We start from the raw sequence: 27,500 nt of genomic DNA, 5'->3' as shown, positions 1-27,500 counted from the left end.
TTGCGCTTACATTGCAAACGCTGGCTGAATGCTACGAGATCGATCAAAATAGTGTTACTACCTACAGTATTTTTCAACTTAAAAAGGTCTACAAAAAAGTCTGTGATGATATATGTCTATCTTTTAGGAATAATCCACAATATCCATTTTTATTACTTACTTTTTTTTACTTAGTACAATAAATAACGGCTTATCTACGAAGTGATTTTAAGCAATACAGCATTAATATTTATACATTTAAGTATAAATATTAATGCTGTAAGTTAAATATATCGTGCATTTAATATAGTTCAATATGGCCCTTTACAGCATGGAATTTAAATGAATATTTACGAAGATATTACAGATTTAAAATGCAGGGACATAGTGGTTGCGGCGGGATGTGTGGCGTTCCTCAACAGTGCGGTTTTCAAGAAATTCTCTTCCACGTCCTACAAACTATGGAATGAGCTTCCTTGTGCGAAGTTTCCGGGACGATACGACATTGGGTACCTTCAAAAAAATCCTCAAAGGCCGACAACACTCTTGTGATTCCTCTGATGTTACAAGAGAATGTGGGCGGCGGTGATCACTTATCATCAGGTGACCCGTACGCTCGTTTGTCCTGCTGTTCCATAAAAAAAGTAACACACGCGTCATTCACCACTCTAGAAACTGATTGCAATATCTGTACTTCACTTATGTTTGCCTGGTACCAATAAAACAAATTACTCAACCGAATTTCGGGTCATATAATAAAAAATTATTAGAGCATGAAATATTGCAAAATGAGGTGTTTATATCATTAAATACGGTACAAAATTTTATCGGATTCTTACCGGAACCCGAAAAACCCAAAAAAACTTTCCAATAACATAACAGAGACAAAATGATTTACAACCTTGTCCAAGCGACAGTATCACGTTCAAGGTCTGTTTGAAACAGGTGTTGAGCTCGTTGTATAAGTAGTCCTGTTTTATTTAAATAATTTGTTAATTAACGCAATAAATATATTACACAGTTGGAATGAAGGAACCAATACTTGTTGTTTCGTATCAATTTTCACACTATAATGTAATAATTCATTATTATTTGTTACGATTACAATTTTTTTTTCTGACAGTTAGGGACGAGACGAGCAGGACGTGCAGCTGATGGTAATTGATACGCCCTTCCAATACAATCCAGTGACGGTCAGGGTTCTTGAAAATCCAAATAATTCATACCCCCGTCACCATGAACCAAAAAGATGTTGTCTCATTTGCCCAGCAATTTCACTAGCAACGACCGAAACACAATAATGTTTACGCATTACACATAACTGCTTCACGACAGAAAAAGCCACCGACAAATTATTAGAACGCTAATTAGAATTCTTAAGAGACGTCTGTCATCGCGCGCCATTTTAGCATTACTATATTAGATTCACAAAAAATAATTCCACGTGTTTTTAAAAATTCCCTGTACATTGCTGCTTTCATAAAACTCGATCAAAACTTGTATAAAATATACCAGTAATGTATAACTATTTATGCGATGATCTCATTATGTTCAACGTATTACATAAGGCGCGTACGTTGCCAATAGACAACTGATTGCAAGGAATGATGTTTGAATTGATGGCTTTGTAACTTTCCCGCCATTAATTGCGACATTACACTCTGATGTATTTGAACAAATTATATTAACAAAAGTAACAAATAAATTGGTGATTTGAGTATATCAACACTGCATGGTGAGAGTTACGAAAATGTATGTACTCTCAAACTGTATGTAAGTTGCATGATCATTATTTCTCGATGGCTTATAATTTTCTCTCACAAGTTATGATCATATAACTTCATTATATTTGACATTATACAATTTAATTTGTAAATTCTGATTAGCAGCTACAACATATTATAATCAACTATTTTTAAATTATAATAAGGATATCTACATAATATTATATAACTTACTTAACATTTTGTCTGGTTTATTTTTATATCTCATGCACAAAATTCGGAAAATATCGGATATGTTCAACGATTCATTTTATTGGTAGGTACAAACCCAAAAATCGAGCAACGGATTAGGGGTTCGATCCCCCTGACAACTTTTTCTATTGGTAATCCATAACGTATTGTCTTCTGTGTAAATAAAGTATCAACTTCTACTTTGTCATACCGGCTTAACTGTAAATCAAGCCGTTTACCACGCAGTATAGATGTTCGGACCTAGGCATATTATATTGACTAAGGTCACATATTGACTTCTGGCATTCTGCAACCCCGCGTTCAGCGAAGAACTTCTTGTTTCCCACAACCACTTTGTGGAATGTATTGCCTGTTTTTCAGAACCGATAAGACTCAAGGACCTTTTTGAGTTTTAGGGATATCCATGGGCGGTAGCCTCACTAGTTCCTATTACGTAATTCTCTTGACCGTTTGCCCCCTCTTATATAAAAAGACACCTGCAGTTTCTATGCCTTAAAAAATGGAACAACTATTTAACATTGTTATTTCAACTTCGTGACTAGTCAAGTTACGTGTCAAGTAAATGTATGGCAGTGTCAACAATTCATCAATTTCAGGCTGATTGACTGGTACAAGAATAAACTGATAAATTCGTAGGAAGCAAAAGAATGATGCAAATGTCTTAAAACTCGATGTTCTTTCTTTTCTGCCTACTTTGTTAAAGATTTGCGTAAAGTTAAGTACGTAAGAAATTAATAAATCTGACATGATATAGACTTTTGTACATTATATTTAATTATTTGTGAAGATTAATTCTTTTTAATTCCACTGAACAAAACTTATAATATTTCATTTCATACTCACCATTAAAAATGTTCGAAGATGAAGACTGAAGCGTTTTAATTTTGCCGCCATTGTTATATCTGAAATAAAGTTTTAGAAAAATTATTATTTTCAAAATAATCAGGTGATAATTAGAGGATCAGTAAATCAATGCGTCTTGTATTCTGAGCTTTAGGATTGTTGTCATTATCATAGTTTTGTTTAACCAGAGAGTGGTTTCTATTCAGTTTTTTTATATCTCTCACTTCAGTTGTTTTCTATCTTTGGTAACATTTCGCCAGCTGGGACTGTCAGTTAGCTCCCCTATCGGTTTCACTACCTCCAGGGTACCATTCAGTAATAATTTTGCTCCACTTTTCTTTGGAACTTCACAGTATATACTCCACTAATGTTATTCTATCTTTGCAAATAGCTACGTCTATCTGATGAAGGTTTTTTTCAATACCGAGTTTTACGCCAATCCCCATTGCATTCCCCATGATATTTTTTTTTATGGAATAGGAGGAATTTAGTCGGGGACACGTTTGATAGCCAAGGCACTGTAGATCTAGGTATCAAAAACTTTTCGTTTAATTACTATGCTTTTACTATCTACTGTACTACCAGTATTTTTTCCAATTTTTTTGGCTGATGTCTTTTGTAGATTGATCTTTGTGAGAGATTATTTATCCTAGGTGAAAATATTCTTCTACGTAGTCAACTCTACCGCGGTTCAAAAATAATTGTTTATGTTCACGTGTAATCCGATTTACTCACATTGTTTTTGTCACTATTTTTATCTAGTATACTTAGTCTGGCCATAAATACTGTTACAATAAATAATAAATATAAACAAAATATTACATTTGAATTTGGAATCTGTCATTTTTTTATGATTGTTCATTTGTTTTCTCATTTTGGCGCCAATACATTGTACAATAATTTGCGATATTAAAATGGAGTGGGGTGATAAAGAGAACCGAATCGCTGTGATGGCATTAAAGAAAGTAAGTATGGAAAAATTGCAATTTAGAAAACTCTTTATACGCTTGGTATTAGTAAAATGTTTGTGTATCGGGCTATCAATAGATACAAAGTTTATGACAAAAAAAGATCTGGCCGTCCACGTAGTGTTTGTACGAAAAAGGTGGTGAATAAATGTGGTGCCTAATGGAAAGAATTCGAAGAAATCCTTTTTATTTAAATAAGGGCCGAGACAAACAGGACGTTCAGCTGATGGTAATTGATATACCCTGCCCAATACAATGCAATGCCGCTCAGGCTTCTTCAAAAATCCCAAAACTTCTGAGCGGCACTACAATTGCGTTCGTCGCCTTGAGACATAAGATGTTAAGTTTCATTTGCCCAGTAATTTCACTATCTACGGCGCCTTTTAGACCGAAACACAATAATGTTTATACATTTCATAAGCGTCGTTGTGGTCCCCATAATCTAGCCGCATCCTGTGCAAGGGAGCCTCCCACTGGTATATCAAATCCTGTCCGAAACCAGAAGATTTTTTTCTCGGAAGATGAAGATAGCACCTAGAACAATGTCACGTATTTTAAAAGATGACTTGAGACTTGCACCCTATAAGAGACGTACTGGTCATTTGTTAACTGATAATTTAAAAAAGAATACGGTGGTAAAATATAAACAACTGCTGAAGCGGTACGCAAAGGGAGGTCACAGAAAAATGTTGTATTTTTTTTACAATTGAGCAACATTTGAACAAACAAAATGACTGTTTTAATTATGCTTAAAGCTCTAAGGAAGCTTGCAATTAGTTGACAGAGTGCAACGTGGTCACTATCTGACATCAGTGATGGATTGGTGGGGTATAAGCTGTAAAGGAGTGACTGAGCCATACTTTTGTAAAAAGGTACAAGTGTATTCTTGAGAAGGTAGTGAAGCCTCTTAACAACACCATGTTCAATAACCAAGAATTTCCAAGAATACCTTCCAGCAAGAGCACCAGATTATGATTTATGGTCATTTTTAGAGGTACGGCTTGTTCTAAACGCTGAGACCACTTCGAATAAGCTTTTTATATTTTAAATTGTTTTATATTTATGTATTAAACTAACACACTGTAAAAGTAATAAATGTTATTTGCACTATACATTTTTTTCTTTGTTTCAGTATTTATGGCATAATATATTGATGATACTAGTTAACTAAATTATGTAAGTACTGTCTGACAGCTGTCAATAAATATGAATGTCAAGCGGACAGCAGCCACCAGCTAGTTACTAACTGAACGTAACCTGTGATCTCTGTGTTCTATGAACTTTTGCTCTTCTCGTGAAAGTAAAAAGTGTTTATTTTGAGAGAATACTGTTGAATAATCATTTGTATGGGCCAATAGATGTTAGAAGATGATAGAAGCTTTGACAAAGAGATACATAGCTAGACTACCGACGACGGCGGGCTTGTCTAGTAAATTACAATCATTAGTGAGGGACCAGAGATTAATATTTTATCTATTTTCAGCTTTCATTTCAATAAACGATCTATAGAACGTCTTTTTGATCTCTTTTTCCCCCTCCATCCATGGGATAGGCATCGATATTCATATGAATGTGGTAAGTATGTGCTTTCTATACTATATGTATTTGAAAATTAAGATTGACATATTGATATTAATTGCAGATTTAGGATCTATTGTCGGATGCCTTAAAATCTGAATTCTAAATAATCTTAGAAATCTGTGGTGCTTTAACAAAATAATAATTTACGCATGGCTTAAACACGTGTTTTGTTAGAACTGTCCGACGTAACTGTAACAACGTCAGTGACCTAACTTTAATGTTAGGCGACGTCTAAAACGGAGTTTATCTTTTTCTGTTACAAAACAGTATTTAACTTATGTTTAGGTAAAACGTCGTTAAGCACAATATTAACACAAGTATACAGGAACAATTAAAGAAATGTAACGCAATTTTTGTCTGCTGTCATCTATCTGTCATCATATAATCAAACGGCCGTTTACAATAACCTATCTATCCTTAGTTTAACTTACTACAGGTAGACAAATCTATCTTTTTACGCTTACTTTCATTTCAATAACCTATCGACATAAAGCATTGGACTAAAACTATATTGGACATAACTATGGAAAGATAAGATCTTGTCATTAAACGGTGATAGCAATGTATCCGTAACTAGAGATACGTTATTGAAAACGTCTATCCGTTATCTATCCGCCACATCTTAGACCCACCCTTGTTTAAATAAAAGTAATATCGAAAGATTGTTGACCCTTAAAGAACCCTAAACAGAATGACACAGATTTCTAATAGGGCTTTTTTAATACAAGTGTTCAACGCGTGTTTAACTTTTTTGTAATAAGCACAGCTAAAATTTTAAGTTAGTCCAACTGTTACCCATGCAAGCGTTTGTCTTATGTTAGTATCCAAAATATAATGTATCCTGTATTAAATATATCGTTGTCGGGTATCTAGCACATGTTTCATAAGGGCTAGATGTGTATGAAAGTGCGTCATCAATGAAACTTTGTATTTAGGCACTTGATAAATTGAAATAATGTTTAAACATTTGTTCGAGCATTCTTAAAACTTTGACCTACATGGGGATAAAATAGGAGATTAAAGTTCACAGGGAAATACTATTAAAGAGACTGTCCACAATGACAAGGGATATTCACTGTATCATAGAAGAACGCTGCCAGCAGCGGAAAGAGCAATATGTATGTGTATTATTTGAAAAGTACTCATCTTAAAAGATAAAAAAATTACCCAAAGTAACTATTCAACGCGGATGAAGTCACGGGTAAAAGTATGTTATAATTATTTTTATAGCATGACCAATTATGAGCAATGTTTGTTACAACCAAATGCATTCAGTGTTATAATTTTATACCCTATAGTAAGTTTATTAAATAGACGACGCATATTTAGTAAGTTTCGCTACATCTTTATCATATATCCTTAGTTAAATCGGGTACCATGGGTTTGAGTAAACTTTTGACTCTTCAAGTTGAAACCTACATCAAATACTCACGTCTGTGGTTTTTAAGCTGTGTTCAAATTTCAAAGCCAACCAACCAACCTATGATATGATCCTTTCAAGTTAATATTTTGACACGCAGGTAAACCAAAATATTAATATAATATTATGTGATAAAAAAGGCGCTATGAAACCAGTGTGTATTTAGAAACACACAACAGAAGGACACTGCATTAAGCCGAAGTTAATAATACTTCTTTTTTAAATACATATCTACAATCTGCCTTAATAACACCAAATACAACTGTTATGTATTCTATATACATAGAGTAGTAACTTATTTTTACAATATGCTGACCCACGCGAACGTTGTATTGCCGTATAAGGTAATAAAATATAAAAATAGATGACGACCGATTCTTCTACTTCGTACTAAAATAATTATTATATTCGACTGCCATCTTGCAACCTTATTGCGGATCTGTGGATGGAATAGAATAATATAAAAATTGCGTTACAAAAATAGGTATTGATTGGAGACAGGTGAAAATTTGAAGTTGTATGCATTTTTAGGGCTTAATCACAATAAAATAAAAATTAAGATTTTTGTCAAAAAAATTAAAAATATATATCTCAGACCTAACCGATATGCACACAAAATTTCATATTAATTAGTTAAGCCGTTTCGGAGGAGTTTGGTAACAAACACCGCGACACGAGAATTTTATATATAAGATTATAATTGTGTATGTTATGACTTTATCCAAAAGTACATTACAGGCTTGTTCAAAATAAAGTTCTTAGTAATTAAATTAATTTTGGAACTTGCTTTTTCTCTACTGTATATAGTGTAATTAATATTATATATATATTATTAACTAAGTATAGTCTCTTTTACTGATATTTCATCAATACGTTAACATTATCTCATCTCTAATACGTTTTTGATCAAGATCTATGTAACGGAATATTTAAATGTAGTATTCACTCATTTCAAGACGTTTGATTTACTTAAAAATTTGCATAGACCGTTGATAAGGCAAAAACTCTGACATTCACAAAATATATAATTAGAAATCGGGCCTATTAATAATAATTTTGATACTGTTTCTATAAATGAAAATCTTACTTTTAATTTAAATGATATGTTCGTTAATTCGATCAGCTGACCCGTATGTTCGTTTGTCCTCCTCTTCCATAAAAAAATTAACTTTACTATAGAATACAATATGAATATTTAAATATACCCATAAACATAACTTACATTTATATTGTTTCGCACTAAGGAAGAAAAAGATAGAATTAGCGACTATAAAAATAATAAGACTAAGTATATATTTATTTATTTAATAATAATACTATACATTTTTATCAAAGAATTTGGTTTTTATTTAGTTTATTAATTCATAAAGCATCTGTGCGCCTTCATATATACATATATGCATATATTTCAAAATAGAAATAAGAAAATTTTCGGAACGTGGTAAATATCCCATTGATTTCTGCATTAATATTTGTATCGTATAAGGTATCAAACTACGTACAGTAGTTATAGATTATATCATAAATAACTTTAGCCTAGTACGCAGACACATACACTCAATAACACCAACGTTAAAATTGATTGAAATAACGATCCATATAAAAGACATCAACGGGATTTCAGCTGCGTATAAGTTAAATATTAAAAAGCAGTCTATTGTTGACTCATATCCTCATAAAAATTTATTTGTAATAATAATATAATATGTACAAATTTATGTAAGTAACGTTGTTTTATCAGAATTCATCACGTCTCCAATAACAAGAAATATTAATTAATACTAAAAATTCAAATGATTTAATAATATTTCTAATACTTTGAGCATCATACAAAATATGGTTATATAATATTAGATTTCAAGTTGAAACGGATATTAATTAATATTACCTTAATTACTGAGTGCGCAATCTCCTTGCGAACCGAATTATAATTAGTCGAATTATTATACCGGATATGAAGACTGACGAAACTACATAATAAAATTTATAAAAAATATACAATAGATATTTTTAGATTTCCTAAAAACAAGTCAAGCGTCATTAAGTTTAGCTAGTTTAATTTATTAAGCTGAAGCTAAATGTATATTATGTATTCATAGTCTCTGGGATGTTAACGTATTTATATAATCTACCCACAACTTCGTATTGTTTATAAGTGTGGACTTTGTTATATTTGGAAGGTTTTATTTTTAAATATATTTCAGAAGTTATTAAATTTTATGTATATATTCGGTTAGCTTAATATATTATATTAATATATACTTATAGAAGACCAATTATTAAAAAAAAATCTATGATTATCAGTGCAGTCCAATAATAGGTTTGTTTTTGAAATATGATATAAGAATGATAATGCATGTTAGTAGAAACAAATTTTGGACCGAGCGTTAATATTATCGTTTTATTAAATGCATTTAAATAAAATCCTATTTTAAAACATAAATTAATTAAAATTAAACATAACCTACCCTAGATTCAACACACCACACACTTATTCAATAATCAAAAACGTCCACAACAGATCGCACAAAATCGAACTTATTTATCGCGAGTTTAATATCGTACATAGCTACATTCAATAGTGTTCGATGTGGAACAGATATTCCAAAACACGCGCGCCTACTTCTACAGCCTGCGCGCTACTGCCTGCGAGCTTCGATCAGCTGGCCAGTTGTTTGTTAATCGCGCCAACGCATTGCAATCTTATAAGAGGACTTGTATAGAGTTGATACAACAGTTGCTATAAACTTAGTTACTGTTGTTAACTACTTATTACTAAGAAGTTAACTAAAAAACTAGTACGGGTAACAATTAATATCTTTTATATATTATTAACTAATTATAGTCTCTTTTACTGATATTTAAATATATAATTGAACTAGCTGACCCGGCAAACATTGTTTTGCCATATAAAGTATAATTCACGCGATAGTTTTATAAGTAATAAAATATTGCCTATATTATAGCCTGTACATCATTTTGTTCTATTGTCAATTTTACACCTTGTGTTACAAAACAGCAATTTTATTACGGATCCCTAATTTAAAAAAAAACATAGCCTCGATAAATGGACTACCCAACACTGAAAGAATCATTCAAATCGGACCAGTAGTACCAGAGATTAGCGCGTTCAAACAAACAAACAAACAAACACTGCAGCTTTATAATATTAGTATAGATTATGTTATTAGATAACATAGCTTTATAATACTAATAAGGTAAATGTAAAAAGGTGAAATAACATAATATTATATTATGTTATGTGATATTATAGTTACGGTCACGTTTATTGTATAAAAAAATACTTTTTCAAAGGAGTGAAAGATTTTTTACGTAAGTTGTGTGAAGAATTAACATTATTTATTTACATTCACGATTGATTTTAATAATAAACAGACCTATGTATACATAATGTTCCACTTAGGATTTTGTTTGACTATCCAAGAGTTGATTTTACTTGTTGACTCTGAGTTTAGATTTCAAGCAAAACAATCGGTTATATTTTATATTTTCCTATTTTATGGAAATACCGAAAGAATAATCAGATTCCTGTTCTTAGCAGCACCACTGCTCATAATAGCAATAGCTACACGGTAAGAAAATTTATTGAAGTAGGCGTTACTTTGCAGAAATCGATAACTATACAAATGATTTAAGTTTTCTTTAGTGTTAATTCCGCCAATATTTGTTTTTAAACAATTCGACCCGTGTTTCGCCTCTACACGAGGCATTCTCAGGACGTGTTGTCTCGCCAAAATCTGGCACGAGACTTTAATCATTTGCTACACAGTAAATAAATTGGTATGATGGCAATACTGCCTAAACAACTTGTTCTAGTGCTACTAACCTAGTAATAATATAACATGTTGTAGCAGCTCTTATGATGCCAGAGTTGACATAATTGACATACATGCAAATAACGAAGAAAACAATACATAGAAATAGAAGCTGGTTTTAAGATCTTTTAAAAAGTTTAACCATAACCAACAAATTATTGACTCATACATTTTTTCCTACAGATTACTGCTCTAAAACTAGCACTTATTAAGTGAATTTAAAATGAGACGTTTTACCGGACTTTAATTATAAGTATAGGTTTAAAAATTAGATATAGATTAATCCTCTTTATCTTAGCTTTTTTAAATGTCATTTATTAATAAATTATTATAATAATAGGTACAAGATGTTTTTTTGGATTGAAATGTCTCGAAGTTCAGTAAGCTTTATTTACTGCAAAAAAAAACAATTACATAATTAAGAGTTTACTAAATCCTATGCGAGTCCAAAACTATTACGCACGTGCACTTTTTTACAGCCACATATGTCACCGTTTAAAGTCCACTGACTGCAGTGTATTCGCTGCTAACTTTTTTAAATATTTATTTTAATGGTAACTCATAGCAGTAACAAATTGGGCTAAGTTTTATAAACACTGCGCGTTGGAACAGGAACAGTCCAGGAATATTAACGTTTGGGTGACGTAATTATTATATTGGTCATTTTTGAAGCATCTGCCTAGTTTTGACGTCACTGAGATGGTGGCCTGACCCCATCTTCATGCGTGGGCATTAAACAACACAAGATCAAAATCTCAGATTTATAAATGGAATTTCCAATGTGCCTGAGTCTGTGCGTGGTGGTTTGATAGTAATTAATATATGGCGTATTATACACTGATTTTCCAAATCAAAAGTCTCAAAAATCATTAGACCAACCCATTACCTAACCGTTCCTAACCATAAGGCCTTGTCTACGTAAAAATAACAACAGCGAAAGAAAGTAAATGGTAAAAAACTTTTGACATTCATAGGTGTAATTTCCTTGAACTACATGAATAAAGTGATATTGGTTTGATTTGCTACACCTACTTTTTCTATTCCGTTCCATAGCATTTTTTCGCCGAATATTTTACATCTGGACCCAGCCTACTATGAAGTATAATACATATGTGCTGATCACATCAACGTCATATCATCACCGGAACTCCTCGCTCGCCAGCTGTCACACGATGTTCGCGAATGGAGCAATCGATTTAAGCCGTTGCTCGCATTTTTGTTTTGCTTCGACTGTATATTGCCAACGCACGGTTTTTAGGATTCCGTAGCCAAATGGCAATAAACGGAACCCTTATAGATTCGTCATGTCTGTCTGTCTTTCTGTCCATTCGTATGTCACAGCCACTTTTTTCCGAAACTATAAGAACTATACTGTTGAAACTTGGTAAGTAGATGTATTCTGTGAACCGCATTAAGATCTATGGATGATATGGATTCAAATGATATTGAGGTTTCTGATATAATTTTTTCTAAGCTGAATAGTTTGCGCGAGAGACACTTCCAAAGTGGTAAAATATGTGTAACTTCTAAAAAGAGAGAATGATAAAAGGAAAAAATATATATGATGTTCATTATTTTTTAATACGTCAAATCGTATTATCAATAGCTTTATGTATAAGAAATACACTATTATTAAAAAATCGATCAAAGTTACAACGAATTACAAGAATTTTTATAATATGTTACTCGCTGCTACGGAACCCTTCATGGGCGAGTCCGACACTCTTGGCTGCTTTTTTTGTAATGAGGAGTACAAACGAGCGTACGGGTCACCTGTTGTTAAGTGATCACCGGCGCCCACATTCTCTTGTAACACCAGAGGTATCACAGGAGCGTTGCCAACCTTTTAGAAAGATGTACGCGCCTTTTTTTTAAGGTAGTATCTTCCTGGAAACACCGCACAATTAAGCGTGGTGGGTTACCGAGTAGTGTGGCTCAAATGCTGGCAATCTTTAATGATCTAAAGTTCTTGTTATTCTTGACTTAATCAAGAAGCTCTTAATACATCCATTATGAATTCTGCAGACCAAGATAAAGAAACATGCGACATCCTTACGCGGCGCAACAATGTTACTTACAATATTTTGTAAGTAATAATGCCTGAGTAATGTTTGTTTAGGCGTTATCTCTTCACAGCTTATACGTAACATCCTTTAGGGTACCTAACCAAAGGAAAATTGTGAAAATGTACAGCAAATACTCCGAGCCAGTAATTATTGTGTAATATTTGTAGAACGCCTTGCAGACTTACTTTGCTGTTCGAACGAGAAATTGACCAGTTAAAAATTATTTTAATATTGCAGTATGATATATATATGATCTATTGGTAATGTGAGAATTATATCTTTCATTTATTTTAAATAACACATAAATATGCGTGCACAACGCTATTGCAATATAGATAAAATACAAGTAGTTTCCTGTCTTTAAAGATAAGAAAAACTATAATGTAGTTCGGTTTTAATAGTTTAGTTTTGCTTAAAACAAAAACTACTCTTATTTGGTATAGAAATGGTCCTAACAATGTACTTAAATAATATAATATTAACGGACCCAGTTAACTATATATTACATATATACAGTTAACTGGGTCCAGTTAACTAACTATTACTTTTTAGACTATGCAAAGTCTCCTGCGAGTTGAAAGAGAGTCTGGGCGGCGTTATTACGTACTATCGGGTAACCTGAATGCTTATTTTTCATCCTCTTTCATAAAAAATGCAAAATCTGGCCTGGTGTGAAAGTGTAAATATTGAAAAGATATGAAGCAAGTACGAAAACTAAATAGAGGCAACATTTAAAACAGCACACTGTTTATTATTCTTGAAACCAGTAAGATGTCTAATAAAAAACACAATAAAAGGAGTTTAGTTTATACATATATATTACTTTCTCTTTTTATTCAAGATTGCAGACGGATCCATTGCGACGTTTTGCGAATACTAAATGTTATCTTTGTTATAGAGTGACTCTGTATACTCTGCGCGTTTCCATTTGCTGGCTGGGATAATCATTTATAAAAAAAAATACAAATATTTTTATTATAGTTCAGCAATAATTAATAATTTCTAATATGATTTAAACTAGAGTTTTGAGACAGGAACTCAAGCTACGAGTCTCCTCCTATTAAACTAATCAGTAAATTTCACTGTATTATTGTTATTTGTATAAATGAGATGTACTTGTGTTAAGAAGGGTGTCTCATTCGTGTAAAAGCTTCTCGAGAGCATTATTCTCTTAAGAGTTGGTTACCAGAAAACTTACATGTGAGTTTGAACAGTGTGCTTAGCTCTGTGTGAAGTATGATGAATAATTTGTGATAATTGTAATATTTAACAGAATAAAGATTTTTTAAGAATTCACAGTTTTTTCAATCTGTATAAATAAAGAAATTATAAGCATTTAGAATTTATTGGCCGGGTAGTAATAATGTATTACAAATAAGAAAAAATATAGTTATATATAAAACAAACATATTACTTATTACTTAATAAAAATTCCGAGGACAGTTAGAGTATTGTTAATCAAATATTAAAAATACATGATTATTTTAGGTTTACTTATTAAGTTACATTTTTGGTTATTATACTTACTGTATGCATATTTTTTATAATACTCAATAGAAATCCGATTGAAGATTGTAATAATTGTTGTAAATATTGTTATAATTGTTGTGTCAAAAATAACTAATCATATTCAACAATATCAATGAAACAAAACCGCTCAAGTGCGAGTCATCGAGAGAATATTAAGGGTTCCATAAACAAGATGAAACATTAAATACTATGGTCCCGTTGGATGCGGAACTTTTGAATATAATATCTTTGCTATACAGCTTATGAATGAGTAATTTAGTATTCATGTTAACTTTCATTGAAATTGTTACATTTAGTTAAAATAATATACTTTTACAGATACTTTAAAAAACATCGGAAAAAGTATTAATTAATCGTATCGCATCGTACAATGCAACCGCGCACTTGTAACCAGATTATTGTGCAAGATCTGCGTGGGAAATCCTAGTGCATGTTCTGTGTTCATTGGTATGCAGATGTCAGCTGCGAAACAACACCGGAATCATTTCCTCGTTAACGTGTACGAGCTGATCTTGTTTGTAAAAATGTAGATTAGAACTTTCCAACATTATTTTTGATGTTATACATCTATTTTTGCGACGGTTTACTCCATTTGTTGGCACATCGCCACGGGATTGTATTCTATTCTATTCCTCCTACTCTACTTCCTACTGTGGCTTCTATGGAAGACACACCACAGATTTGCCAGTATCACGTTAAAGTAGACTACCAAGCTTTGAGTATGTGTCTTCTAAGTTTAACGGTAATAATCGGTGTTAAGATTACATAAAGTTTAATTTTCTAATAATATCGTAAACATATAATATACATGCTTGTAAGACTATAAAGGACATACACAAATAGAATTGATGGGATTGTAATTTTGAGACTGAATTGAGCTGTCAAAAATATTCATTTTCTTAACATAGGATTGAATATACCTCAAACTTTATAACTAAAAAGATTTTTCTGTAATCTGCAATAACAGTATATTTTCCTGTGATATTTTCTATATTATTATTACTTATCTTTGAATTACGTGATAATATTCAATTACACAAAATTCCTTTTAAAGGGTTAAGTCGCGTTTATGTATATTTTAATTTTAATATTAACTCTGCGAAGTTAAGAAAACTTATAGATTAATAATTTCCCACAAGCACAGAGCCGGTCCGAGGTTCGAGTCTCCTTAGGAGACGCCCCGCGACTCGTTGCGTAGTCTTTGCGGCCTCCACGGCCCACGTCCTATGTCGCTGTAAAAGGCTTCAGGGCCAACAGCATAGAGGAGGTTTTTAGTCGGTATGGGGTGTCCGCTTGCGCGGACACTCGAGTCCGACATATTACGCCCCGTTCCGGGGCGTAAATACGTAACTCTATTTACCTCCTCTCGAAAACAAAAAAAAATGACTAATAATAAGTAAGTCAAAAGTTTAAAAAACTATATTATCCTATTATACTTATATATTATAGAAAATAGTTGTGTGTGGCACAAAATCTGTTTTAAGTCAATGGACGACTTACTGTTAAGACATTGGCTCTAGCTCTTACATTCTCTGTGTGCCTAGGTTTATAATATAATAATAATTGTTATTGTAGCTTAAATAAAGTTTCAATCAAAATGAAATAGATGGCATCCTATGAATGAATTGGCTTCAAATTACTTGCTTCACTTTCATGAGCTTAGTATCCGTCTTCTTCAAATCAAATCAAAACTACATTAATCAATCAGGTCAAGGAATTGAATGTCAAAAGTTTTTAACATTTACTACTACTTCGTACAAGGTATTCAATGAAAAGAAGTAGCAAGAAAAGAAATTGATGCAAAAAGCCAGCCAGCGTAAAGCGACAGCGCCCGTTCACTAGCATGACGCATGGAACAGCCATCGCCTCCCTCGGCCACATGTCAGGTAAGGGAACGACCCGCCCCATGACACTGCCACAAGCATTTCTTTTTTATTAGTTTATGATTTATCTGCCATGGATATACCTACATAGTTTGATGTCTCGCTGAAGTGATATTTTTTGTATGGCGTCCCTCACCTTCGATTTTCGATTAGCTTTGTCATACGGTTCTTACTTTGTTTTGTTAGTCACACCCACGGTTGACTTACCACACTACCTTACTTCCTGACAAGCTCTAAGAATAGCATTCTCGGTTATTATTAGTTGAATGTTCAAGATATATAATGGTATAAAACATTTTTATAAATTTAATAATAATATAGCCCTAAAAACCACATTTAAATTACAAAAATAATAGTTATAATACTACTTTATTATATTACTCAAATTATTACTTTAAAATAAATTGTTTTAATCACTGTCATTAGATCTTCATTACTAATAAATATTGGTCGGAACCCCTTCTTAGTGAACGCCCCTTCCAGTTTGCGACCTTTCTGTCCATTGACTCCAAATCAATTCTTATGAAATTAAATCAAAATCACTTATGTAGGTCAGGAAATGACACTTATGAATGTCAATAGTAAATAAAAGGTAACTTATTGAGTTATTGAGTGCAGTATTTTGCGGACATTTTATTTGCGATTATAAAATTTTAAACTTAATTTAAAAAAATAAAGTAGAGTTTCTAGTAACAAGGTCATCCTGCCACCACAAGCCGGCGATCGCCTCCATATTTTAGGGATGGGAACGATCCATCGCACGTCGCCGCCACAAGCAGTGACATTAATTTTTTTATTCGAGAGGAGGAAAATACATTTACGTATTGAAGACCCCGAAGCGGGGCCCATATGTCGAGCTCGGGTTTAAACACCCCCTACCGACTAAAAACCTCCTCTGCCCTAAAGGCTTTTACAGCGATTTATATTTTATGCTTTGGATCTGGTAAAGGTACCTTTCATACTACCTCCAAACTAAATAAAAACAGAATTGGCCAATAAAAAAATCTTTTCATATTTTTAACAAAGGTAATGCGTGTAAGACAATCGTTCATAGAGCCATTGTGGAGTATTGTTGGCTGATTCGCCCATCGATCTGTTTATATGCAGTTGTGCGTCTTGATTGCCAAAGTGCTAATGCTTCGGGAAATAATAATGAGCGTCGGTAAACTTCACAAGCTATTTGCACTCAGTCTATTAGGGTACACTTGTAAACTAATTTTAGCATACTTACTTACAAATTATTACAATTTTTTTATGATATTTTTTTCTTACATTGGATGTTGGCCAGCCATGGAAATCTGCATACTAGAGGGATTCTCTAAGCTTGTAGAGTTAGCTAGTGTAAGCTTAGAGTCAAATAATATTTCTTTATTCAATTAGGCTTAAATTAAGCGCTTGTGAATAGTCACTATAAACATTTCTTTTAAGTTACTCAATTTACCATATGTTCGGAAAAAGTTGAGCTCGTGAGAAGAACATACAAGAAACTCAACCGCCACTCTTTTCAATCAAATAGAGTATTTTACAATGGCTGTAATACACCTACAAAACAAATTAGTTTTTAAGGTGCTTGTTTGTAAAAAATTACCAGGAGCATCTATTTTCCATAATTATTTCTCCTCTATATTCTTTAATCGAATACTCGTAGTAGGCATTTTGAATAATGCGATACTTTATAACTTTATTGAATTTATAATGTGTTAGACATGTAATATTATTTGGAATTTTATTAAAGAACTGCACACTGAGACAAACGAATTTGATATTTTACTGAGTATCGTATTTAAAATTTATAATTTATTATAAACTATACATATATGAATATAAAACAAAATTTAAAAAGCAAGTAAATTACATTTTAAGTGAATTGAATTAATTTTTTTTTTATGTTAAATCTCATTAGGTAACTCTTTTGATTAAATGTATTGTAGTTTTGTAAATAATTTAATTTTAAGACGTCTAATTTTGTATTTCTTTCCTTTTTTTGTATGTACATATATATCACTTTAATTAATGTTAAACTTTTTTATTCATCATGTATTAGATACTAGTAACTATATTATTAACTTGTGGATAATTGTGTGGGTTCTCACTAGAAATTAATTTAATATCTACTGTACCTTCTTTGAAATTGTAAAATGTATTGTGTGAACTGTTTGTTGTCCCTAAGAAATAAACAATAATAATAATGAATTGGGATGCTATTGTTAGAATACCTTAAGACGAACGTCCCGTATACGATTGGGAATACCATTTATACGGTCGGCAATTCTGCCACAAATAAAGCTAGTGGCGCCTATTACAGTGGGCTGGTTGAATATCTAATAATGCAAATAAGGCGAGTATTCCGAGGAGTAATTTCTCCCGCTGAAGTCCACCATTGCTTTACTCGCGAAACCTTCAGTTACCATGCTCGCCGATTGTGTGATGTGTAGTGTTGTTGATTAAGAGTTCAAACACAAGCCAAAATATCATCATTTCAAATCATTTAGTTTATAAATCTAGTTTTTATGTATTATTACATTAATTACTTTACTAGAACTATGATGAATATCTGCTTCAGCCGTCTCTTCCGCTTGTGGGGCCTGCGGCGAAAGTAGGACCACCTTCGTTGATTATAAGACTCTTTAAAATGTAAACTGTTATGATCGTTAGTATCGGTCAAATTATTATCTTCCCCAGATCGTCATGTTAGACAAAATATATGTTTATTATCGATTCCATTGCGTACTTATGATTTAGCTGTTTCTTCGAAGACCACCACCGGTATACCATATATATTTTGAAACTACTGAGGTCCTTGAATTTGGGTCCGTTGACTCAGAAGCAACCTCCTTCAACATTGTAACAAACATCTTGCGACGATGTTTTTAAGTCTTTATCTACACCCATGCTTTAAATCCTCTATTAAAGATTCTGAAACAGTTAGCTTATTGCCAACATTAAAACACCCAATGTTCTAATAACCATTACATCATCCAAACGAGTGTTGTAATGTTGTACTGAATTTCATAGCAACACTCCTATGTTTTTTTTTCGATCCCTTCATGCGCGAAGAGTTTCAGCAGACAGCCACATTGTTATTGCTCGATGCGTGGTATCTGTATGAATTTCAAAAAAAGAACATTTTCGTTTACGCGCGTTCCGCACTACCAGAACGTCGCGCGCCGTAAAAAAAGTAGGTTATTCGATTCCCCGCCATTTTTCTTCGATATTTTTATTGTTTTGTTTACAAAAAATGAGCGATTCATTTAAACGCTGCAAAAGAACATTATATTCGAGTGAATTTTAATTATTGCACTGTACAAAATGTAAATTACTACTAAAATAAATAATTGTTTCATTAATATTTACTTAGTTTATTTGTATATAATCAGTAATGAATGATATTAGGTTACTACTAGGACTGGTGATTTTAATGTTAGCAGTAAGCTAACTGTTCCAGAATCTTTTAGAGGATTCATATTCTGGGTGTAGATAAGGTCTTCTATGCAACTGTTGATAATTAGGTATTAAAACACGAATGTGGATTTATCACACGAGGCGAAACCGAGATAATAATAATAATAATATTGACCCACTTTTTACACAAATTATCTTGCCCCAAGTTAAGCATATATAGCCTGTGTTATGGGTTACAAGACAATGATATATTTAATACAATATACTTACTTAAACATACATAAATTCATATAAACATACATAAATACATTTTAACATCCATGACTCGGAAACAAACATCCATATTCATCATATAAATGCTTGCACCTACCGGGATTCGAACCCGGGACTTAGCTTATTAGGTAGGATCGCTAACCACTCGGCTATACAGGTCGTCAAGAGATAGCCCTTATTACACAACAGTTTCATAAATATTACAACTTGGTTACCCTAAAGGCTCGCAACGCTCCTGTGAGGTTGCAAAATAATATAGGCGGCGGTGATCTCTTAGAAAAACGGAATAAGAAGACTTACCTAATGTGTTTATAGATACTGCTATAGTTCTTACTAACACATGCACATGGTTTCTGACATATGCAGATACCATATCTGCATGGGGCACATGTGTCACTTACCAAGATGTAGATGGTTGATGATAAAAAAAGGCCATGTCAATTATTTATAAATTTATTATGAATGTTCACGGTCGTTCCGCAAGGAATTAAGTACTTGTGACATTACTATCACCGTCTTAAGTAATAGATTGCTGTAGGCGATATGTATCTTAAAGGACTCTTCTTCCATCTGGTAAAGGCCATGAAATAAAATGTTTTTAGCTTGATCATGTGACAATATGCGTTTTTCAATGCAACTCCCGCCCGAAACGATGACTTGGCCCAAGTCATAATATACAGACTATCTTTTCCTTGCAAGAATTTGAGTTTATTAAGTTTAACTCATTATTAATTTACCAAAATCAAAACCAATATTCTAGGTATCACTTTATTTACCTAATCACGATAAACCGCATCACAAATAATAATTTATAATTAACACAACGACTATATACTATAGAATTACGTACGTATCAATATTATATAGATCATTCGTAGACATCTTTAGATCGAAATATCTTAAATTCTACAAATAATGGAAAGATGATAGACAACATTTAGCAATAACATAAAGACACTTAATTTTAGTAGTATTAATAAATATATAATAGATAAAAGTAGAAATACATCAATGGCTTTTGGACTTGAAATATAAAAAAAAAATGTTGTACCATAACGAGTAATATTTCCCGCAGGCATTCTTTAAATAACATATAAACTTAATACCACAAATATATCTTTATTATAATGAAATCAGGGTAAATATTGTAAACGGGTAAACACGTGCAAGGGAGAAGGCAACATCGTCAATACTACTTCGTCGCTGCACCTTTGGCGATAGATTAAAAAAAACCTGCATTTAATCATAATCACTCAATAAATTACAATATATCAGATCATTTACAACACGCTCACGCAGCGGCAAACTCTTGAGGTATCTATTATAATTATTAAATAATAGGATATTATTAGTTAACAAGCGTTTAGTAATTGTCGAACAAACAGTACCAAGTTGCTAAGATCCGCAGACAAAAAAGCATGCCTTGAGTATTCTCTTCGCGATAAACTTTTAATCCTATTAAATTATTATTTCCTTTTGTTTATAATCATAGACGTTGAATTGGAATAATTAATGAAATAAAAAAAAAAAATCCAAGACTTGCGCTTTTATCTTTGATCTTCTTTCGTCTATAATGACGTCATAAACACTTCATACATAATAGTATGTATCAGAACACGCAGCTATTAACATTCATAATAGTATTATTATATATAATAGTGATTGTCTTAAAATTAAAGTTATTTGAGGTGCAGATGATCACAGAAATTGCGAATCAAGTTAATAGCTATACGGTAGATACTGTTACCAAAACGCGTTTACAACACTTTTGACAAATTGAAGGTTATTTGAGACGATTTTCTCCCAAAATGTCTTGAAAACATCAAAAGTAAAAATCACGTTTTTTTTAAAAGAAGCGACAATACACAAGAAAAAACAATAGTAAAAGCAAGTTAGCAGAAATAAATATAATACAGTAGTAATTATGGTTATTACATATATATATAAAATATCGTTTATTACAATCCCAGTCATACATTCCGCCCTCTATAGTGAAACTTCGGAACTATAACATCTCGCATCATTAGCATGAGGACAGAATATAAAATAATACCCGTTAAAGTCAGTGTCAAAAGTATCAACATTAGTGCGGTACTCTATAAATAAACACGGCGATTAACCAATCAACGAACAGCAAATAACAATTTACATAACAATCAAATTATTAATACTAACACCACCACGCTATAACTAAATGTGATTCAGATTTTTATTAATTATTTTATATTAAATCTACGACATATTTTAGATCGGTATTTTCTCGTGGAGTCAAAAATTAAATCAAATGTAATATTAAATGAATAAAATATTAATTAGTTAAGCTATCATCAATATTTCATTTAGAAACTGTGTTGAGAATTTTATTATTACTCTTTGTAAATATTGAATCAAATTCAATCAAATAGTTTTCTACAACTAACCAAGACAGAAGAAGAAAACATTTTAACGAATTCTTGCTCATACTTAGTGAAAAACTATGATTATTTAAAGTGTTAATGAAATCTTTAGAAAACTCCGCTCAGCTTTCGTTTCAGCGTTTGGAAAAACAACAGTTCCTGACGATGTTTATTAGAGGCGTAACACGTGTTGAAGTGATTTTGTGAAAATTAGCGAAATTAACGCTAAAGATTAGCATTTATAACATTTTAAACAGCAATAAATTTCCGTTAATGCTATTTATAAAAATCATTAATATGTTAAGAATCTGATTTGTTACAAAATATAAAAACAATTAATTTGGTGTGCTGTATCGGTGGTAATGATGTAGTTTATGTTGTAGTGTTATATTTTCTCAATATCGATCCATACTATAAAATTAAAAACCACAAAAGTATAAATATAGCTGATATTCAGTGATGATCTAATTATTAATTATTGCAAAATTTATTTAATTTATTTTTTCTTGTTATGTTTTCCAATTTTAATTACATTTGAAATAAATAATTTATACCTAACAAAATTATGGCCGGAAATAATAAAATACTCTATTAGTTATAAAACGTCTTGTATTGAGTTAGGCGATTATTGTAATAGTATTTATAATAACTTAAAAATAACTACAAATTTAATACTCGTTGGCAAACTTGTGAAAATGTTAAAAACTTTAGTTAAGACTATTACTACTATATTTTAATCAGTAACTAAATATGATTTAGTACGAAGTAGTTTTTTGCATGAAAAATCGCATATAACGAAACAGAAATAAGGGCTTATTTATAACAAAAACGGAGTGAAGTACGTAAAGATTGTAGGTACGTTTGTGACTCATCGGATATTAACATTGTATCAGTTTTAATTACTTACAATAGACCCATAAACTCCTTTGTGTACAGAGTGAACATAGGTTAGATAAATACTAGTAATTTGGCTTAGTGACAATTCTTCTAATATGGCGGCACACGTCAAATTTTCGCGCGAAAACGCGTCTACACAACACTTTAAAAGGATTAAAACGCGTTTAATTGTAACAGTTTTTACATTTGATTTTTGTGTAACGTTACATTTTTATTTTAGTTAACCCGATGTTTCAAGACTATACAAGATCTCGTTTTCAGTGGGACTGCAGATGAAATGCGTCAAAGATAGTATTTGTCATAGCTGTCATTATGAAGTTTAGCGCCATTTATTGCCTCGAAGGTGGTATTTGCTGTACAGATGTAGCAAAAATCTAATGTGAAAACAGTTACTATTACAGGCGTTTTAATCCTTCAAAAGTGTTTTATTTAAATCTGTAACAATCGCGTTAGTCAATGAAAATACTAATAACAAACAAGTTAAAGTGCCAGTTGAGCAAAAATGTGTTGCACTTTTTGAAAATTTTTAGATGACGTCCTAACTTTAACTGTCCAATCTTCGGCGGTCAAAGCTATTTTTAATGTTAAATAGCTAAATAGCGACCTGTGTAAAGTTTCAAATATATATTCGATATTCACTTGATATTTCACTTTTTAACTTTAAGGTGTAACACATTTCGCAGTCTCTGTTAAAGTCAGCGTGACTGTTAAAGTTAATTGTGACTTAAACTTCAACTATAACAGCTAATTTGATACACCACAGCCTACCTTCAAGCGGAGTGTTTTATTCAATATCATATGTACAAGCCCGATAAGCCTCTGAATTTTTTCGGTAATGCTCATAATTTCGGATTAGGCCCACCACAGTCGACTTGAAAAATCACCCTGTGTATGAAAACAGGGTTAATTTTTGAAACACTTTCACGACAATTTATCATTGATTCTTTATATGAGGTGGGATATATACATAATTAATACATAAGAATGGATAACGACATAAAGAGTACAGTAAATAACATTTAAAAGTTAGTGAACAGTCGTGAAGCGCTCTCAAAGCGAAAGTGACCGAAAAAAGACGTGGCTTAAAGGTCTCGTTACCAGGCCATAAAATCCAAAAAAAAAATGGATAAAGACCATTAAAGTCACCGCAATGTAGTCCTGTAACGACACGTTGGTGCTAAAAGTATAGTCGATAGTTACTTAATAATGGCGTACGTGTATATTTGAAATATATATCTTATAATTGACACTTGAAATAATTTTATAAGTATCCGCTGTTTTTTTATTATTTCCGAGACAATCACTGTGTTACAATTATTTGCAGGCGAGCTCCTTAGAACTTACCGTCAAAAGGTAACTTTATATTATAGATATCTCCAAACAGCGTGAAACAACTGCAAAATAAAATTACTCGTCATATCAAATAATAAATTCTTATAAAAATAGATGTAGAGAGAGTAAATTTAGCACAAAATGCAGTTAAATTCGGTCAGAAATCTAAACACTAAAGCATCAATAATGCATTCCCTGTTCACTCCACATCCTGAAAATCCGTGCAATATTAAAATTTAGATTTGGTACAGTCAACGGTCAAATGAATTTCTTATAAAACTTTGGAATGTTTAAGAGTAATTTTAATTTTTTGTTTTTTGACAAAATTTATTTAGTTAAATAAGTATTAATAAACGACAAGTCTGAATTTAGGAATCGTATCGGATAATTTTGATAAACAGACTTGACTTCTGGGATTTAACTAATTTAATACAAAAATGTATTATTCCCTAGAAAAAGAAATAGAGTTTCCACGAACACACTTGACAGCATTTAAAACTAGAAACAAAAACGTGTTTACTTTAAAAAATATTAAATAAAATTGCAATTGTTACATTTCCGTACAGGCATCGCAGATGTAGATTTTCTATCCCATTTAATGGTGGGTACTTGGTACTTGAAACCATTTACAAAAGTATGTAATTTATATTAATTCACACTTACACCAAATCATTAATTACCAAGTGACCAAGGCCTTGGTCTTTGGTGTCAGACGCAAATAAACATAGAGTGAAGGTAAACGCAATATCTTACAGGCAAAAACAGTACCTTCACCGTGAATTTTCCTAATTGCAAAGAACTTAAATATTTGTTAAGGAAATTGTACAGCGCCTCTAGCGGAAACAGTGTACAAACGAATCTACTACAGTTAAATTCAAACTAGAATATTATTAAATTATTAAAACTTTCGTGAGTCATTATTAAATTATTTATAAATACAGCATTACTCACGTTTGATCGGTGTCGGTACCGACTAGTTTCGGACCTTTCCGAGGTCCTTAATTAGGGTGAGTGTGGTGGGATCGCGATAACGTCCCACCTCTTACTGCCAGTGGTTAAGATGAGCACTGCATCACTGACACTGTATCACTATTGGTGTCCACGGGTGCACAAAATGTACTCACAATTTCCACAACGTGATCATCGGCACTACGGGCTATTGCGAGACGCGTTTTGTAACACTTATTTCCAACCTACCACACTCACCCTGATGAAGGATCTCCGAATTGTCCGAAACTAGTCGGTACCGACACCGATTAAACGTGAGTAAAACTGTATTAATAAATAATAGAATATTATTGTTCCGCTAGTAACTAATAAATTAGTACACAATCAGATTTAATAACAATATAAGATATTAAATACTTATGTATTTTGGACGAAGTCTGAAATAATTCAACTTTCATCATGAGTTGTAATCATACATAACGTATAACGAAAACATAAAACAACACATCAACAATCTTAAATAATACATACAACAAAACATTTCGTATAATTCGAGACATTTCCTAACTAAACTACAACATCGAATCTAAACACAGACAAATCCCTAACATATAAATAGAGCAAGCAGTAAGTTTAACACAGTTCTATAATTATTTATAATTCCTTTATTCCGTGGCCATAGTGCATAGAACCAAAATGGCGGACAATATACTTTTAAACTTCGCCGGTTAATAGTTATATTCTCAACGGCTGCGTAAAATTCATAAACCGTAGATATTAATATAATATTTGATGATGAATTTTAAATTGAAAGTGAATTATATCCATTAGTTTGTCTTGAATCGAGAAATGATTGCACATTAAAGACTAGAATAATATTTCGCACTCTAAGTTCACACTCGGATTTTTTTATGAAAACACATTACAATAATAAAATTATATAAAAACCTAAGGTTTTAATTTGACTAAGCTGCTAAAGACATACTAAAACATATAAATTTTAAACTGATCAATATTTTGACCCTATCTGAAAATGTTAAAACATAATCAATTAATAAATACACAAATAAAATGTGAAAAAAAGTTTTGTGAACGATGCGGGCCTCGAACCCCCGACCTCTCGCGTTTCGTGCGAGTGCTCTGCCAACTGAGCCAACCGTTCGAGTGACGCATCTTCATAAAATCTTGTATGCTTTGTTCAGGATCTACTTTACAGTTGATAACTTGGTCAACCCCAATATTTGCATATTAGGAAATTGATTTGAGATGTGGCTCTTGTCTTTATCTGTATGAAGTTCGAGTCCCGCATCGTTCATAAAATGTTGTTTTCAAATTTTATTTGTGTATTTATCCTAGAAGTAAGGGTTATCACTTTAAAAACTTAACAAATTGTTTATATTATTGAATAATACAGATTTTTGTACTTTGTCCTCATAAAATTAAACCGAGTCTCCGCAATTTCACACTTAATGATAAAAATTGATCCATAAATATAGCAAATACATTTTAAGAATCGAATCCAATAGTAATTATAACGTTGACAATAAGTATTGTCATTGTCACGAATAAAACAAAGAAAAAACTCTAAGCAATGATGAACGAAAATTGGCAGTAATAATTAAATAATATCAACAAATATATAATTGATTTTGTCAGCAAGTGTGAAACTACCCACAAATCTAAACACACCTAGGTTTTCCCTTGCAACATTTATGGTAATGTGTTGAGTATATTTCGGTGCTCAAGCGATTCCTTCAAAGCATAGAACAATTGCAGCTGTTGTTCTGGCTTCATGTTGTAAACCTGAAACAATATTATGTAGGTATAGGTACATAATGGTTATACACTACTATACCTAAGATAACCTCACCAGTGGGAGGCTCCCTTGCACAGGATGCCGGCTAGTTTATGGGTACCACAACGGCGCCTATTTCTACCGTGAAGCAGTACTGTGTAAGCATTACTGTGTTTCAGTCTGATGGTATCCGTAGCTACTGAAATCACTGGGCAAATGAGACTTAACAACTTATGTCTCAAGGTGAAGAGCGCAGTTGTAGTGCCGCTCAGACTTTCTGGGTTTTTCAAGAATCCTGTGCGGCACTGCATTGTAATGGGCAGGGCGTATCAATTACCATCAGCTGAACGTCAGGCTCGTCTCGTCCCTTATTTT

The 27,500-nt window shown here is 32.2% G+C and overlaps 2 protein-coding genes across 3 annotated transcripts in view; both read right to left on the bottom strand.

The window, feature by feature from the left end:
* LOC126973110 (protein spaetzle 5) overlaps positions 1-9,398 on the bottom strand; it is a 53,616-nt gene extending 44,218 nt beyond the window's left edge. For both annotated transcript variants that reach the window (XM_050820251.1, XM_050820252.1), the window contains exons 1-2: positions 9,236-9,398; positions 2,799-2,857 (exon numbers count right to left, since the gene is read on the bottom strand). In XM_050820251.1, the coding sequence (XP_050676208.1) occupies positions 2,799-2,849 (51 nt within the window). In that variant the 5' untranslated portion in view covers positions 2,850-2,857; positions 9,236-9,398. The remainder of the gene's footprint in view (positions 1-2,798; positions 2,858-9,235) is intronic.
* Positions 9,399-20,511: 11,113 nt separating this feature from the next.
* Positions 20,512-27,500, bottom strand: part of LOC126973107 (phosphatidate cytidylyltransferase, photoreceptor-specific) — a 39,750-nt gene continuing 32,761 nt past the window's right edge. The window contains exon 11 of the mRNA XM_050820249.1: positions 20,512-27,133. Within this exon, the coding sequence (XP_050676206.1) occupies positions 27,041-27,133 (93 nt within the window). The 3' untranslated portion in view covers positions 20,512-27,040. The remainder of the gene's footprint in view (positions 27,134-27,500) is intronic.

This window comes from Leptidea sinapis, chromosome 28 (genome assembly GCF_905404315.1).
Source record: "Leptidea sinapis chromosome 28, ilLepSina1.1, whole genome shotgun sequence".
Taxonomy (NCBI): Eukaryota; Metazoa; Arthropoda; class Insecta; order Lepidoptera; family Pieridae; genus Leptidea; species Leptidea sinapis.
Note: the sequence above shows the minus strand (reverse complement) of the source record. Positions and strands in the feature narration are given on the sequence as shown.